Source organism: Bacillus rossius, chromosome 12, assembly GCF_032445375.1.
Source record: "Bacillus rossius redtenbacheri isolate Brsri chromosome 12, Brsri_v3, whole genome shotgun sequence".
In the NCBI taxonomy this organism is placed as follows: Eukaryota; Metazoa; Arthropoda; class Insecta; order Phasmatodea; family Bacillidae; genus Bacillus; species Bacillus rossius.
In genome coordinates, this window is record NC_086339.1 from 33,326,837 (window position 1) to 33,345,689 (window position 18,853).

An 18,853-nucleotide genomic window follows, 5' to 3' on the forward strand; every position below is an offset into this window, starting at 1 on the left:
GCTCTATGGTGTACATCTGGCAACAGTGCACACCGAATCGAGGACAGCGCTAATGGCAGATATCGTGCATTGGAAAGAGAGAGTAAACGTCCATTTGAAAGCACGCTGCAAACTAGGGATGGGACGACACGTAATGGTTATGTTATACAGCAGCTTCCTGACACGTGCAGCACGAATATTTGTAACATCCTTGATACGTGGTTGGCTAGTTCGGCTCGCTCTCAGCCGCTAACTGGCGTCCGGGCTCTGACAGGCGCCGGACCACAATGCACTGCCGACCAACAATTGCTCCTGGGAGCTACGACAAATGGACAACTGGATCCCTGCATCGCTTGGCGTTGCGTGATTTAATTTAGTTAAAAAAGGGGGAATTGTCTGTAAAATCGATTTACGGACGATAATTTTAAGTGATAACGTCATAAGAAAACATTGATGAAAAATTGCATACTTTTTAATTTTCAAATATCATTTACAGTTTTTTTTTACAAATTTAATTTAAATAATTAATTTGTTGAAATATAATCACGAACAATTAGTTAAAAAGCCCGCCTTAAACCTGTTTGATATTATAGAAGATTTTCTCGCACGGTTTTTGGCCGGTTCTTGCACGATCGGCTCAGGCGGAACGTGACAATTTTTTTCGTGCGTGCAGCCGGCGTTCATCGATTTATAAGACGTTATCACGTCAAAAAATATATATAAATTTTTGTTTCGGCTTGTGCGAACAACTGACCCAAGAAAAAGAACGGACAATAAGAAACGCAAACAATCATTTTGTAGACAATACAAAGATACTTGAAAATGAAATAAATAATATTCTAATTACAACTTTTGACGATGAGAGCAGAAAGGAAAGTAAAACAATGATCAGGTGAAAATTTGTAATAGAACAAAAATACACATGCAAACGTACATGCCTTAATTAAAGATATATTCTGTTTTATTTATTGTGATCAACTTTAGGAAACTCAACTTTGTAGTTATTTACTTGAATTACAATGAGAACATAAAACAAGTTTCTATTAAAGTTGTATCTTAATATAGAATAAAAACTCTTCTTTTTATGTTAACTGTAAATCGTAAGAAAAGTTTCTGTTCGTGAAGTTAATTTATTATCGTGAAAAGGGAAAAAATCAATAACTTAGTAAAATAATTTAATGAATGTGATCTACTGCACATAAATGCAGGTCTTATAGGCTACGAAAAACTTGAAATTAATCATGTGGTTTCTGCAATGTCAACATTCTGAAGTACATACATTTAGGCGACCGCTAGTGTCGGCTTTAACCTGTATATAGACGTATTTGTTAACCACGGAACCTTACCTAGCGTTATCTATAGTCTGCTGAATAAATCTTCGTGATAGCGAAAATATCCTAGAATACATGTTATGAGTTATAGAAAGAAATAAAAACAATTTTGAAAAAAAAAAATTATAATCCTGGGATTACAACATTGATAATTAATTATTCTCCTTAAAATCTTGTGTGGTGTATTTAGCTCAGTGGTTGAACGCATGTTGCTGAAACATAAGATTCAAGATTTGAATTGGATCACCGAAAAGTTTTTTTTATATATTTGAAGTTATACTTCTTTAGGCGCGTTATGAAAAAAATGAAGAGAGTGAAATTTTAAAACGCGCGCTCATCACTGTAACACAAAATTAACAGGTTGAAGCTGCCCGCTAAACCGCTCATTAAGTCTCGAAAAAAAAGCTACCAACAAAATAGAAATATAACCTCTATTAGTCGCGCATGTTGGCACGCTCGTCGCCTCTGATCACTGTTTTCATATCTATAATAATTATCCACATGTTTCTAGTTTCTACATTCACAACACGTGTTTTAGTTTCATACAAGTGCGAATTATATATGTGCTAATAAATTATATTCAGTAGTGATTTAAATTGAATATTTTGATTAATATTATTTACTAATCGTAAATATTAGTAAAAAAAATTGTGTCTTTATACTTTTTCAAGTGCTCCAATATAAATGAGGTTAACTATCCGTATTTATTATTTATTGATATAAATTAAACTATTATTACTTGATGTAAGTTTTTGGACATACGCCATTGCTAAGATCTTTTTCTGTTGAAGAAAAACTAATAAATAAAATAAATAAATAAAAATACCCAAAAAAGACAAAAAAAAAACACAAAATTAAGCAAACAACTGCACCTGTGTTTCCGTACCATGTGCGTCTCTGCCTGAGGACGGGAGCAGATAGCAGTTCCCGAAACGTCGCTTGTTTCTGTTTTGGTAAAACTATTGTATTTGTTTGTATTTTCGTTTTGTCGTGTTTTTGTCTCGTTTCAACTGTTGTGCTGAATTATTTTGGGTTCAATATTTTTTTTGTGTTGTCATCATTTGTGTTTTTTTTTTTTTTTTTTTTTCCGTTCTCTTAGTACATTTTTCTTTGTTTTTCTTTGTTTGTTGACCATATTCCTGTTTCGGAATATTTTGTGGTGTTCATATCCTTGTTGACAACAGGAGTTGTTTGCTTAATTTTGTGTATTTTTTGTTTGTTTTTTTGGGTATTTTTATTTATTTATTTTATTTATTAGTTTTTCTTCAACAGAAAAAGTTCTTAGCAATGGCGTATGTCCAAAAACTTACATCAAGTCATGCACTCCCATTGCACAAATCTTTTAAAGATAAAATATTATTATTTAATATAATTAATACTAAATATTATTAAACTATTAATGTTAAATATTTATTATTTGTTATTTAATATTTACAAAAAAAAGAAATAAATTTAATAAAACATTTAATAAAACATTTGTGATACAAATGAAAATCGAACATTAAATTAAAATATTAAGTTTTAATATTTATTATTAAATTAAATAAATAATAAATATATATATAAGTATTTGAAAAAATTTAATGAAAACTATTTGATAAAAATGAAAAGTGAATATTATATTAAGAAAATAATAAATATTTAAAGTATGAATAAATTTAAATTAAATTTTTGAATTTATTATTAAATTTATTTATTATTCTCTAAATTTATTTTATTTAATTTTTAAAATTTAAACTGAACTTTATTGACTGTGTTGACAATTTTTTTCCAGCTCTTTTATTATTTTATTGTAATTAATTATTTGCATGCAATTAAAAACTATATGTATTTTAATGATGCCAAAGAAGTATAACTTCTCACGCACGTACATAAGTAAACGCACCCATTTTTAAAAAAAAAAATATTATTTCATATATTAGACTTAAATTTAAGAATGTTATATTACTACTAGTTATTTACTTAGCTAGTTCTAATAGTTTTTTTCATGCAAAGCAAGCTCCGTTGGCTTGGTAAGTTAACTTACACTGGGTAGGCATATACATATATATATTTCTTTTTTTTTCACACTCATCCGTTTTTCAAAACCTTAAAATCTGAACTTTGAAATTTTCTATACAATTTATCACACTTTAAATTTGAAATAAGACAAAATTTCGGTCTATATTGGATTTCGAATTCCACTTCTCCCATCTCCTATCCTGAACCACTAGTTTAAATTTATGAAATAAAACATTACATATATATAGCCTACCTATATCCATTGTGATGCAAAATATGTTTCTGTGACACAAGCTATTTACCAAAATTTATTGTATTTTTTTACCTTTAAATTTTAAAATAGTTTTGTGTATTTTATCATAAATAAGTATAAATTCGAAGGCGCATTTAAAATTACACGCACCAGTTCGTTAATAAAAAATAATAATATATATTATTACATTACTTTCATGACAACACAGACAATTGCATTTGTCTCTCAGGCACATGTTCTCCGATAATGTGGTATTAATATGCAGAACACAGATTCACATTTATTTTTTTTTTCAGTTTTTTTTTTACTGTAGTGCCAGGAATAAAATTCATTAACCGCCCTTTGTCGAGGAACCTAGCACTGCATAGCAAAACATGAGTTTCCGTGTCTGGATTACCCTTTATTCATTTGCAATTAAATGAGATTTATATGGTTTGCCCTCTGAACGTACAATGATAAATGTTGTGGTAAAACGGCTGGTACCAGCTGATTCTTAAGCGAAATTAATTTTTTTTTAACATGTCTTAACGGCAAATTTCATCGTAGACTTGCTTTTTCTGAATTAAATGAATTATTCAAAACCAACACCATTTTATATTTATTACAGTTCGTTCTCAGTTGTCTTAGGTAAATAGTAGGAAGTTAAAACATATTTCCTTTTTCTAAAGAAATTAATTATTGAATTGGAATCTGAAAAAGGCTAATTTTATTGTCTGATTGGGTTTGGAGGAAATCGTCTCGCGCTTTTTATTCGAAATCCAATCATCGACGAAAAAAAATTATATATATGTAGGTTTCACAATTAACCAGCCCAAGTGAAAATTTGTAAACATCACAATTCACGCCAATCACTTTCTTCATAAATGAGCCAAATGTTTCTACATGCCAGTCTCTCGGACTACTCATATAGGAAAAAAAAAAAAAAAAGCTTCGTTCCGTCAGGAAATCGTACAGATTTTTTTTAATGTTCTAAGTACGTAAGTTTCTGGAGTTTTTCATATTGAGTAAACTTATATGATTTAGTCAGGCATCCTAGTTCTAGTCAAAAAAATTCACAAATCAGTACAATATAATACTTTTTTTTGGTGAGTGGAACAGAAATATTCATGTAAAATTACAGATATGAGACAATTTGAAAATTTACATGAAAACAATTGTAGTTAAAATTATTTGTAAACCGTTCCCTGAATAGCTTACCATTATTAACTGCGCACACAATAAGAATGATAAAACATAATAAAATCAAATTGTTGCGTGGTTTGGAACGTCAATTAAAATATAAAATTACATTGTAGTTTTCGTAAGAAATACTCAGTATTATCTCGAAAAACGTGTTTCATATATGCAAAAATAACTACAACTATGTTTTGAACATAGTTACAATATCTTTCTGGTAGTATTACAAACTATTTCTTGGTACCTGGTTTCCAAAACAATCTCTTGTAAAAGTTAATACAGAATTTTTTTTTTCTTTGTAGCTAATGAGAAGATGACATTTGCTTGAGTGGGTAGAGGATTGTGAACTTTATTGAAATCATTGAATTAACGTATTTTTTTAGACCTCGATCATTTTTGTAATAATCTGACGGAACTTAACCCACATAATAAACTGGTCATTTCATGAGGAACATTCAGTGTCTCTTCCATCTCCATCGGAAATAACGAATGATATTCGCGTCAATCTTGCTGTTCTCTTGACATATGTAGGCTCTTAAGCGACTTGAAGGTCAAGGTAAGGAGTTGGTTTACTGCCGTTTGTCACGATATGGTTAGGCCTATTCTATTTCTGGCGGGAAAGTTCTACCTTCTCCTTCCAATGCTGCCGAGAAATTTTGAACTTGGAGAAAAATACTCCTAATATTTCTGTGTTGTTACAATGCTCAGTAAAATATTTTCATTTATTTTACTATAATTTTATTTGGACGCTAGATATCAAAGTATTTTTAACTACCTTGCTGTAGAAAAAAAAAAGCTTGTTTTACCACCACAAATGATATTTTTTATCATACCTACAACATAATCCTTTGTGGTGACATCAAAATAATTTTGTATCCTCACCAAAACAATTTATATGTGACAAAAATAATATTGCTGTCATTAATAAGCCTTTTAAAACACAAAATAATAATTGTTTGTTGTCAAGACAACATGATACTTGAAACGGGAGAGAGTGATATAAAAAAATTACGTTGGTCATGCGCCATTGCTTGTTTACACTCAATCTCGTAGAGAAAAAAAACAGAAGGACGGACAAACAAAAGATGTTTTCACAAACGCACACGCAGCAAACCAAGCCAAAATTATCCGGCGTCAAATGATAAATACAGATAAATTCAAGTATGCCAATTACTGCAAAAAAATCCAGTATTTGACAGGTAGAAGTTCTTCTTTGGGTAACAAAATGATAATTGATACATAGGAGCAGGCATTTATAGTGTAGCAATCTGATCACCCATTATACTGCAATAAGGTAAGCCCTCACCAGCGGCAGTCTGCAAGAGATGCTGTTGCCATATTTGGCCGGGCCAGTCAGGACGTGTTTCCTTCCACACTGGATGGCTGTGATTGGTGTGCTGACAGTATACATGCGCCTGTAATAAGCCCAGACAACTAAGAACCACAGACAGTGTTGCAATGTTTTAACACACTTCTGGTTCGGAAATATTTTTTTTTGCGAAATGTACATACATGTTACAGACCAGAAATATTCATTGGCAGCTGATTTGTGAAATTCCTGAATTGAGTAGCCAGCGATTCGAAACTTATATGGTTGAGGGTTTGTCATTAGCCCAGGTAGTGGCAAGCAAAATTTAAAAAAATATATATATATTTTAATTTTTAGTGACTCTTATCACTGGCCGAGAATCAGACTATGGACGGAAATCTATCGAATCAATCTAACATTTACAAACAACTTTTTTTCGGTGATTTTTTGAATTTTTTCCAAATTTCTCTGTGAATTATTACGAATTTCAAAGCGGGCAACCATTATGTCATCATTGGCTTACTGGAGGCTGGCAAATAAGGCATTTAGACCTATTTTAGGGTTTTGCCATATTTATTTAAATTAATATTTTTTATGTAAAATTAATTTTTGTATCGATTAAGTATAAAACCACGTACAGGAATGAAATAGAATCAATCATATTTTAATAATCGATTTTTAGATGATTTTTAATATTTTCCCCCCTAATTTGTAGTTAAATAATTGCGAATTTCCAAGATGGCACCCAAATTTCAAGGTGGCGGGTGCTACAGTAAAATGATTAATGAACTCTATCGGGTAAAATTTAAACTATCGTGGTGGTAGCATATTCTAGAATACAAAAACAAGATGGCGGCCACCAGCAGACGAAAACCAGATTGCGGACTTGACATCATATTAGCTGGCCATATAAGCTGGCCATAGGTATATATACATAGGCATTAGTGGTGGGAGGTCAGTCTGTCGGTGGCATCCATGAAGGATCTGTCGCAATTTTTGTTTTGCTCTCACCGGATTCGTACAGAGGACTCCATGAAGTAAGTGCGTTTTTAAATTGAAATTTTTATAAAAAATAATGAATACATTTTTCAATAATTTATTACTTTTGATTTTTTGTATAATAATTATGGATATTAAGTCATTGATATCATAATTTCAAAATGGTGGAAGGTTTTTTAATTAATTATTATTTTTTATTAATTTTACATTTCATCCCTATAAAATCAGATAACAATTACGTATTTTCAAGATGGTGGTAGTACGAAAATTGTAACGGTAACGGCACAATTCAAGTGGCGTCTATAATATCCCAATTGTTAAGGTTATGACTGAAGTGGCTTAGGGCGGCTTGCTTTTAAGAGTCTTAAGCCACTTTTAGGACATTTCAAGCCACTGGAATTTTTTCAAACTTAAACTGGATTTTTTCCCTCAAAACGTTATTTTTTCCCTCAAACTAGGGGGGGGGGGGAATTAGATTTTTGCGAATTTTTTTTTAAAACTGAAGATTTTGGTGGATTTTGGTGGATTTTTGCAATTTTGGCGGAATTTTGAGTCATTTTGGCAAGTTTAACTAATTTTGAAGCTCGAGGTCAAGGTTATGGTGAATGGTCCAGTTAAAGGTCATTCAAGATGGCTGTCAATGACATCACAGTCCAATATGGTGGCGACAATTATTAATCCTTATCCTGAATCCTGGGCTCGAACCGGCTATTATATACTACTTACAGTTTGAAAATTTTTGTACTTTTAACAAGGAAAATCCTTGGAAAACTTAGTTAACAACGATATTACTTGTAAAACTTCAAGGCAGAGCTTTGTAAAATTGCAAATGGACAAAGCTCTGCCTTGCTATTTTACAAGTTATATCGTTGGCTACGAAGTTTCCACGGACTATCCTTGTTAAAGTACAAAACCTTATATACATACATACATACATATATACATATATATATATATATATATATATATATATATATATATATATATATATATACTGATATTACTGTGCATGAGCTACGCAATTGAAATATTTTGAGTTCAGCATTGACAGGAAAAATTCGTGGTTTCAATGACCTCTAGGTCCACCAGGGGCGACAATCTGTTGGTTTCCCGTGGCGACGGGGGAGGGCGGAATTATATTGTTACGAATTATAATTTGGGGAGAACTGGGTTCGTAAAAGATAGCCCACTTAATTTCTATTACAGTTTTATTAATAACCAGTATTGACATTAATAATAAATTTTCTTACTTCAAAAGGTCAGAACACAAACCACTATAGCACTTAAAAATGTTTGTTCTCAAGTCACTCATTGTCAAGTTCCGCAATTCGCACTCCTCACTGGAGCTGGGCTCGACAGTGGCTCTAACCTTACCTCGCGCCTGTCCACACACACAGTCTCGCGCCACTCGGTCTCACTCGCACGGTCCAGTCGAACTCCGCGTAGCGCCACTCTCGGGGAGGGTTTTCTCACCCTCTTCGGCGATGACGCACTTCCCTTCGCTCGGAATCCGCACGGAACTCCCGCGGGGGCCGGCGTCGCTTCTCAAGTAAATGAGGCGCCGCTCTTCTCGAACCGACGAGAGCGGCCGTGACGAGTCGCGTCATCACGGGGCCGACTCGACGCCCGAACAGTCCAGAAGGGCGGCGTCCATTCTCGCTGCTCCGTGCGGCGGCCCGCGGAATTCCCAAGACGTTCAGCGAAGGATAACAGCGCCGAAGGGGACTATGGTCGTGGTGTGGAGGGGGGAGGGGGTATCGACGACCCTTGTAATATCGGCCAGGCGCGCGTGGCATGCCTTAGGGATCGTCCATTAATCACGTGAGGCTCGAAAATGGGGGGGGGGGGGGTCGGGAAAAATCACAAAATATCACAAAGGGGGAGGGGGGTGTAGGGAGATATCACGTGTATTTATTTTTTCGCGCGATTTCTACTAAACCGAAAAGCGACGCGTGACCTTGACTCGCCGTAGCCAGGCAACAATATCCCCGCCCGCCGCAACATGAACCACCCGACTCGGCTTTCTAGTCGCCAGTAAGACTATGTGTGATTTTGGCGCCGAATACATGCGTAAATCACATATAAGCCTTTCCTTTATTATTTTTATGCCAGTGAGAATAAACCGGCAATCTTGATGTGTGTCTGGACATTTTTATCACTGAGCTTAATTTTCCAGAATTAAATTAGATTATACCTATATTTAAAGATAATATTCTGAAATTTTTAAAAATATTTTGTACCAAAAAAATACACGAGATTTATTGGGGGGGGGGGAGGGGGTAGTCTGAAACCTCACCACAAATCACTAGGGGGGTGGGGGGGGGGGGGGTTAAAAATTTGCTAAAAAACATCACGTGATTAATGGACGACCCCTTATGTTAGTGCGTGGCTGTGCAGGGCTGCCAGCCAGCTCCGAACCTGGCATTGCAGTCTGGTCTCTCGCATTCGTAACAATATTTACCATTCCCGTTTCACAATTACAATTTTTCATGTGCAAGCGAACCCCCTCAGAGAGGAGCTTCCTGGTTTCAGGGGCGATCTACGCCAGTGGACTCCACGATACTCTATATATTGTGGCAAATACCACATGTTCATTGGCTACTGAATCGTGACACCTGTTAGTGGGATGCCTGTGATTCGACACTTGTTTAGTTCAGGGGTTTATCACTGGCTCACAGTCCTTCAGTGCTGATTCCATTTTGATGAAAACCCTTCAATTTTTTTTTTACCATCCAGTTGGTTAAGAAGGTCAAAAAAAAAGAGGAGGTCATTCTTATTTTGACTTCCATTATTACCACGGCGAATAATGCAAACATCGACTCGCTAACTCTTGACCTCCAATGGTTAGATTATCATATGCAAGGTTGTAGCCTGTCTGCTTTTACTGCTTCGTTGAAACTGCCTCGGCGTTGCTAGCCCAATATCTGTGCTGTTATTTTTTTTTTTCATGAATACATTCCGTTAAAGAAATATTTATGTGCTCTCTGATATTTAAAATTTGAAAAACTGTTGGTGAGTGCTGTGTGATAGTTTGTGTTGACAACGCTGTTAACAACAGCATATTTCGAAAGTTCAGCGGGTAAATCGTTCGCTAATGTTGCACAGTCGCTGGGGGCTGGAACAGTTTGGGTGTGTGTGTTGGTGTGTAGGTGTGTATGTGTATGTGTATGTGTATGTGTGTGTATGTGTATGTGTGTGTAGGTGTATGTGTATGTGTATGTGTGTGTGTAGGTGTGTGTGTGTGTGTGTGTGGATACCTGCTTTCGATGGTGGCAGTGGGCCAAACAAATCCACTGACACTAGCTGCATAGGTTGGCTAGGTAGGATTGCCTCTAGAGTTCCATGCAGGTTTTCAGTGGGTGCCTTTGATTTCTGACACAGGTCACAGGACTTAGTATAGGAGGTAATTGTACGTGGCATGTTCGGCCAGTACAACTGTCTGCTGACAGCTTCCAGCACTTTCTTACCTGCCATGTGACCTAGGGTTTCATGTATCTCCTTCACTATAGGTAATATCATGCAACTGTGTGTGTGTGTGTGTGTGTTGTTTTAGCGTTGTTGGTGCGCGCGTGTGTGTGTGTCGGCAGGCAACCTGCTGGTGATCCTGGTGGTGACGCTGTCGCGCCGCCTGCGCTCCATCACCAACTTCTTCCTGGCGAACCTGGCGGTGGCCGACCTGTGCGTGGGCACCTTCTGCGTGTTCCAGAACCTCAGCACCTACCTGTGCGACAGGTGAGCGGGCCGCCTGATGGTCCTCGCGCCTTTCCCTCGGCCGGACTCCGCGACATTCGCGTGCTCGTGGCTTAGGGTGGCTAGTCGACGGGGGATTAACACCGGTTGGGGAATTTAGTTTTTTTTAAAAAAAGCAAAAAAAAAAATTTCCAGGTGTTTATAATTCTAAATTTGAATTTTTTTACGGGTTTTTATTCCACGAAATTGGAATTTTTGAATTTTTAGATTTTTTTTTAGATTTTTTTGGCGAGTTTTCCCCCTGAAACCTTGAAATTTTGGCGCATTTTGGCGAGTTATTGGCCAATTTTAATTTTTTTTTCTAAATTTTAAAAGGTCAAGGTCATCCAAGATGGCTGCCGTGACGTCAGAGCGGTGTTTATTGACCCTCACCTCGCTCCTCACTCCGACAGGTGCTGGATGCCATGTCATATACTACTCTAGTCGTAAGTAGTTCTGTCATTTCTCTTCACTTTTCAAAACAAAAGTTTTGTACAAATTTCGTAAGGAAGAAGCGCTAGAGAACATGGTTTTCATGTTTTTCAGTGCTAAGCAGGCCGAGTGTCTAGTATTGAGTTCTGTAGTATTTGTCTATGGCCATAGCTTACAAACAAACATAAATTGGTCCCATAGTGAAAACATGGGTGAAAAATGGTGCAGTAAATATTTGCTGGTTAGTAATTTTATAGCGTTTTCTCGTCAATAAAATATTATAGAGCCTGTCATCAATGAACCTGTTTATATCAATCATTCGTGGTCATATCGTTTAGACGATAGTCCATCATCTATAACAATGGTGTTACCATTACCATGAAGATTATTCTATAGGCTAACAATACTACGACGCGACGGCCTGGCGTGGTAGATTTTTGATAGTTTTAAATTTTTTCGGGTGTTCGAAATTAAAATAAAAAATTGGTTGTCTGTAAAGTCGGTTTACGGACGATAGTTTAACCTGACGTCATAACAAAACATTGATGAAATGATTGATCCAGAAGAAAAGGAAATATCATATTCGACCTGAGACGAGACAGCCGTAATAGGTTTTTGCAACCAAACCATTTAGGCATTAAAAATATTATATTCTTTGAGGAAGAATTTTTTTTAAATTTTTATATTTATCGTATGATAAAATCTACCTCTGCATACTTTTATGAATAAAATTGAATAATTTTTATTGAATTATCACTATTTTGTATGGATACAAAGGAGTGAAATTAAATGTACAATTTAATTAATAAACTTACTTTTATTTGCATTCATTAATTTAAATATATTTATTACTTTTGAAATGATGCGTGCACCGTATTTATTTTTACAAGTACAAAATTTTTTCTTCAAATGCCGGGATACGAACCGACAACCTTTAGTTTGAAAGTTGGTTACGCTGACCGCATGGCCACGAGGCCACACGTAATATAGCAGTTTCAGATGTTGTATACATATTTATAAAAATTTTGCTAACGGTAGGGGAATAATATTATTTCGTTTTTATTAAACGATTTTATAACAAATACGCATCCCAAATACACCTAACTTATTTATAATGTGTTACAATATTTTTTTAAAACATTGTGCAAAAGATCCCGGGTGTAATTTGAATTATTATGTGTAACTGTAAAGGCCCGTCTACAATAGCAATGTCCTAAACTGTGTCCGAAGGACACTCGTCGCTGATTGGTCCACGTGACCCTCTGACGTCATGCGTCAAGTGGGCGAAGGTCCGAACCTACCTGGTCCGAAGACATTCGACAATTTGAACTTTTTGTCCCAACCTGTGTACTTCGGACACAGAAAAAGAACAGAACAATCACGATATTTGAATTTCCGGTTCCCGTTTGAAAACGTGGTGTTTGTTTTTGTTATTGAAGGAAATGGAAGGTGTTGTAATTCAAGAAGAGCAAGACGACATTAAAATTAATGCTGTTCGATTACTGTGATATGAGTTCATTTTTTAGCATTTACATTTGCCACTTTGCCTTACTGAATAAATATATAAAATTGAACTCCCACAGCTTTCAAAAGTTCAATCTCAAACTACAAAGCATCAAAACAATAAACAAAAACATTTTGTTTGGCACATTTACTGCGCTCTGGTATCAACTTTAGAAATCAATACATTCGGACATCGGACATCGCAATTGTGGACAGGGCAGTTTTCGGTGAGACAAAGTGACGTCACTCACATTCGGATAAGGACACGGACCACGCACAGGTTCGGACTATTGTAGACGGGCCTTAAGGGCGCCGCCTACTTGGAGAGCGCAGAGACGTGCAGAGCCTTGGAAATCCGGCTTTTATTCGAAAACTATTCCACGTATTGTTTTGCGGTTTGGCTACGAAAAGCATTTAAGGAACAGCTTACAGGCCTATAATAGTGAGACGTTCTATTTTCCCTTACTAATAGGTAAGTTTTGACTGTGAAAATGGCTAAAACGGCACTTTTTGCGGCGAGATTTAGGTAAGAAGATTCATTTTCCCGGGCTTCGGAAAATTATAGACCCGTAGAATGCACCTTTGTCTTGCGTCGCGTGATAAAAAAATATAGTTTCGTAGATGAAAATCGATGGTTCTACGATGCAGTTCTAAAGCACTGCATGCCAGTAAGACACTCCAGTGAAGTGGCGCCACCACGCGCTCCGCTCGGCCGCTATCAGTCCGGGAGGGGAAGTAGCCTTGAGCGGCGGGAAGGTGGGTATGCGGGGGGAAAAGATCCGGCTGGTAGGGGGAGTGCCCAGCTGCTGCGTGTCGCTAACCTGAGTCTAGGGCAGTAGCTGTCTTTGACAGACGCACAGTGCGAGGTGCGAGATAATAGTTCGTACATCCATCATCCTGCGTGCGTGCTCTGATACTTGTGAATGTGTGTGGGTGAATTGACTCGCGTCAAGTGCCAGTAGAACGTTTAGCCTTTATACCCATTTAGAAAGGTTTGATTTACAAAGGTATGGAATCTGCGAGAAAGCAAGTTTTGAATGAAGACAAAAGAAGAGGTAAAAAACGTCACTTGCGTCTGAATGCAGTTCGAAAGAAAAGGAAATGGAACAAAGGGAAAGTTTTACGTTTAGTTGACGGCAGGTAAGTGTGTTGTACATTTATTAAGAAACATGTAAGCCTTCACTTTCAGTTGAAAAGGTTATATAGCATAATTTTTTATATTCCTTTACTATCCATTTAAGCTGTATTAAATTTAAATGTTCTTTCTTTCACAGGCTGCGTTACGTGAAAAACCATGAAACAAGGTTTTCCAACTATACTTCACATGAGTCTTTCAGTACATCCAAACACGCGGGGAATATAGAAAATGCTGTTGAAAGGAAAACCCAGACAGACAGTGAGACTTGCTACATAACGTTGTCTCCAGCAAGGTTTGAATAATAGTTTTTTTCAACAATTACTTAAGAATAATTAAAGGGCAAAATGCCGAAAGAAGGTGTCTCTCTTACTTTTCTAGCACGGATAAAACGTCTATAACGCATGAATACCTGTATATGAATATTACGTAGGCCTATACACATACATAAAATAGTCCACTACATTACTGCATAGTTTTATAGCATGCTTTCCCGTATGAGATTCATGAAACGTTTCCTTAAATGTTTCCAAATACTTCTGCACTGAATGAAAATTAATAAAAAAGTAATATGCCTGTTCTTGACACATTTCTCTTAAATGTCGTGTGCGTATGTATTTATAATAGCTTACATAAATACGTTCCATCATTTTATGACTGAGAACTGAAAATTAATTGACTCTACATCGGAATCAGTGAATATTCGTTATTACTTACGATTTTTCACAGATTCAATTTGATGAAACATCTCAATCAGTAAACTGTAGAAAACTACATATTAACTTTGTTAAACCAATAATTGAAATAGTGAAACATATTAATTCGCAAATTTAATTTGTAAGATTTCGCGCTCAATTTATGAGGCGGTATTTTTTCATAATATAATATTAGTGTTTTCAGTCCACATACTTCTAAATTCAACCTAAATATTATGTCTAACTCAACTACTATCATAAGAAATGGTAGCGTAGTGGTCAGGTCATCGGCTTTCGGCTGCAGACAACACGGATCAAATCATTCTTCCGATAAACTCGTTAGCAAATTGTAAAGTAGGTAACAGTATTCTACAAACATAGGAATATGGAAGAAATAAAAGAATATAATCTTTCATTTTTTATTTAAATTACTTATGATTAAAATTTAGATCTTTATTAACACTTATAAATAGTACTTCAGTTGCGTAGTTACATTTTATGTTAAAAGAAAGTTGAAGGGTTATACCTAGTAACAATTGTATATAACTTATGTGAGCGTTTTCAAAATATTATTTGTTTATAGCTTTTTACTGTTACCATCGCTGAGCGGTTGGAAGTGTTGTTGTTTGCTGTATTCAAATACTGTTTAACATATCTTCCATTACGCCTACAGTTAATAAATTATTTTGTTTTAACGGTTATATAATTAAAATATTCTGAGACGTGGTATTTTTGTTTTACACAGCAATTTTGTAATTTCACAATTGGAACATTGAGCCAAACTTTGCGACATAATTAATGAAATATATTATTAATTTTAGCCTACTAATTATGTCAACAATAATAGTTGTTTACAATTTTAATAGCGTATTTGATTATTATTTCAAGGAAAATCATATCTTTAATTTTGTTTTGTTTTAGGTGTTCCACCTCTCCCGGCGATACTGCTTCACATGATCAAGTAGACATCGATGGAGCAGGTTGTTCGTTTTGGACAAACGAAATATTGGCGACACCGCAGAAAGTCACAACTACTGATTATCCTACAGAAGAATATGATGTTACTGGAATATTTTCAGACACGGAACAAGAGTCAAAATCGGTCACAAGTGACTACGCTCAGCTTCTTGAAGGCGTGGAGAAACTTTCGTCACCAGCATCTTCACCCGAACAAACCTCTCCTAAAAAAACTTTCAGCTCTGAATCATCAACCTTTCCGATACAAGGCCGTCGACTGTTTGATGTTGACTTTCTATTCAAAGAAATGTCGCGCATCAGCCAACATAACAAAGTGTTTCAGTGTTCGTTTGAAAATATGCGATTAATAAAAGAACATAAAAATGGAATGATAAGTAAATTTGATTTCAAGTGTAATATGTGTGGTACTGTTGAATCTATTTTCTCGGAGGACCCCCAAACAAATAAAGTCAACTGTAACATGGCATGGGTGAACAGTATGTTGTTAACGGGCCAAAGTTTTACACAGTTACAAGACATAACTTCAACTTTGGAAATGCCTTGCATGGCCAAGGAGACTTTCAACAAATGTCAAAAATCCCTATCTTCTGTTATACACGATGTCGCATGTCAAAGTATGGAAGCCGCTGGCAAAGAAGAAGCAAGATTGGCAGTAGAAAATGGCAGTGTGGATGTCGACGGAGTTCCTCTCATAGCAGTTGTCACTGATGGAGCTTGGTGTAAACGATCGTATGGAAACAAATATGATGCTCTTTCTGGGGTGGTAAGTTTGTGTATTACGTAATCTTATTGCGTGTTGAATAATAATTTGTAGGCAATCTGTGTTATATCAGTAATTATGTATTATTAGTAACTAAAATAAGTTCATGACAGTGTGAACAACACGTAATAGTTATTTTGTTAATATTTCCTTCTTTTGTAGATAAATGCGACAATTTAAATTTTTTATAAGTGCAAACATTGTATAGTTATTTTGTGATAGACCTGTTTGCTAGTATGAAAGTCTTTTAGGCCTACCGGCATAGAGCCATATACTTAGAGCCTATTGGCATAATGCCAGACATTCGAAATAATGTAATTATCCTGATTATACAATGTTCGTTACCTTACATTAAGTTTTACAGCGAACAGATTAAATATGCTTGTTTTTTTTTTTCTTATAGGCTTGCATAGTAGGAAAAGAAACAAAAAAAGTTATCTTCGCAAGCACTAGGAATCGATACTGCTGCATATGTTCACGAGCAAACAGTAAAAATGAGACGCCAAAGGACCACGTCTGTTTCAAAAATTGGAACAAGTCTTCAAATGCCATGGAATCTGACATCATAGTGGAAGGTTTCAAATGCAGTGTTTCCATGCATAACCTGAAATATCATCAGCTGATTGGTGAGTCACAAGGTGATCAGTTAATTTCAGATGTTATTAATTATTATGTATTTGTGTCGATAGTATATTTTCGAAATAATTTCAATGCCGTGTGGTATTTAATGTTTTTATTTCCGACGTCGCACGTTTCATATGTTTTCATACAATGCTGCATATTGTAACGAACTGAAGTGTAGCGCTTTTGTAACAGCTACTTCCTAAATATAAAGAAAGGTATTAGCTCTACAATGTTTATAAATGTAACCTCGCGAAGAGTAGGTACTAAATATTGTGAACTATATGAAAATAGTTAGCCTCAGAGCAGTAACCGAGCGCTCTGATATGCCTACAAGAAGAACGTGCATATGTGGCCATTTCGAGTTAAAAATGATTTGGTAGTTTTCTGTAGGTATTTTTCAGTGAGCCATTGTATGTAAGTAGTTGTGTTAATTAAAGAAATGTTGTCTTGCACTTGTATTTCATACCCCAGAAATAGCATAGCCATACAATTCAGAGCCTACCACTATGTTAATATATGTACTTCTTTGAGGGCTTAACTGCAGATTTATGTCTTGGTATGGTTCTTAGGAATATTTTTAAAGGGTATGCAAGGTATAAAGTTTTCCATTTAGCCGAAAAAAGGACCCAAAAATCTTGTAAAGTATGCGGCCTTAGTTTTAATATTTGTGAGAAATAGAGTATTGAAGTCTTATCTTGTTTAAGGGCAAGCTTCAAGGTCGCGGTTGTGAATCACGGTCACCAGATAGCTCTGGGGTGGAGCTGAGAGCGAGAGATCGCAGACAGAGATAAGACCGTGGCAGCGAGTGAGCAGAAGGGTGGAAGGGGGGCGCCGGCGGGATCAGGTGTTCATCCGGTGTTGCCAGCTCTGTGTCCAACTGAGGAGAACAGCCGCGTGCCTAGCTAGGGGCGGACGGTTAGGCGAGGCACACCCACTCAGCAGAGCTTCAGCACTAGAAGCCCGGTGCCCGGGACAGCCGGAATCTTCATTAGGCATCATATAGAGCAGGATTTTTTTGGAGATGAATTCTGATAATACGACATTGATAACGTTTTTTTTAAATTATAATCCTACAACCAATGGTCAGTTAAACTGAAATCTATTGCATGTCACGTTCAAGGATGACATGCACTTACACGTCCCATAACATAAGCCCCGTCACTCTGGCGGGTTTTCCTACACACACATTTCATTTTATGAACAAACCTATTTTTTTTAATTAAAAATATTTTAACTTATCCACATAATGTATGCGAATATTACACTTGTGACCAAAGGTTTGAATTATGTTTATATATAAACATGATTCTATATATATATATATATATGTGTATATATATATATATATATATATATATATATATACACGAGTTATAGGGCAGGACTATTTTCATAACATTAAACAATTTGTCATTTATTAAAAAATTTAACAGTAGTCGAGATGCGTTTCTTGAAATATATTTATTTATTTCAAGACACAAATATTTCGTAAGAAATAAAATACGATGTACATACATACATATACTTGCTACACATTGGCAATGTAACGAAATGTAAAAAATGAGGACCTAATACAAGTATGTATTAAAACTTAAGTTTATAAAAGAATTGCCAAGTGCAAGTACAATAGGTAAATCAAGTACTCCGTATCGTTCATGGATATGTGTTCTTAGCTTGCAAACTTGTAAACTGAAGTAATCTGTTAATTAGTAGTATAAAAATAATTTATTATAATTAAATATAGTATTCCTTACACAGAAAAAAAAAATGTTTTTGGACATTTTCACAAAATTCCTTTAGAAATCGGTTGCCAAGAAATATTTCGTAATATTACTAGAGAAAATATAGTAAATTTCTACAAAACATTGTTATGGTTATTTTTGAATTTATGATTTGCGTTTTTCTAAACAAAGCTGGATATTTACTGTCGCGCTTACGAATATTGCAAT

The 18,853-nt window shown here is 35.5% G+C and overlaps 2 protein-coding genes across 3 annotated transcripts in view; both read left to right on the forward strand.

The window, feature by feature from the left end:
• The window catches only part of LOC134537318 (trissin receptor-like), a 157,282-nt gene that overhangs the window by 87,725 nt on the left and 50,704 nt on the right, over window positions 1-18,853 (forward strand). Inside the window, exon 2 of the mRNA XM_063377620.1 lies at window positions 10,636-10,780. Within this exon, the coding sequence (XP_063233690.1) occupies window positions 10,636-10,780 (145 nt within the window). The remainder of the gene's footprint in view (window positions 1-10,635; window positions 10,781-18,853) is intronic.
• LOC134537808 (uncharacterized) lies at window positions 13,049-17,526 on the forward strand. Of its 2 annotated transcripts, XM_063378641.1 has the most exons (4): window positions 13,049-13,852; window positions 13,987-14,142; window positions 15,464-16,283; window positions 16,684-17,526. In XM_063378641.1, the coding sequence occupies exons 1-4, from the start codon at window positions 13,722-13,724 to the stop codon at window positions 17,065-17,067; spliced, it is 1,491 nt and encodes a 496-aa protein (XP_063234711.1). In that variant the 5' UTR covers window positions 13,049-13,721; the 3' UTR covers window positions 17,068-17,526. The 2 variants fall into 2 exon arrangements, with proteins under 2 accessions (XP_063234711.1, XP_063234712.1); XM_063378642.1 differs by lacking the exon at window positions 16,684-17,526 and having other exon boundaries at window positions 15,464-16,450.

Excerpts from the sequence above, each read along its gene's own strand:
- LOC134537808 (XM_063378641.1), top strand. The coding sequence starts at position 13,722 with ATGGAATCTGCGAGAAAGCAAGTTTTGAATGAAGACAAAAGAAGAGGT. Across the intron at positions 13,853-13,986 it reads TTACGTTTAGTTGACGGCAG|GCTGCGTTACGTGAAAAACC; the intron begins GTAAGTGTGTTG and ends TTTCTTTCACAG. Across the intron at positions 16,284-16,683 it reads ATGATGCTCTTTCTGGGGTG|GCTTGCATAGTAGGAAAAGA; the intron begins GTAAGTTTGTGT and ends TTTTTCTTATAG.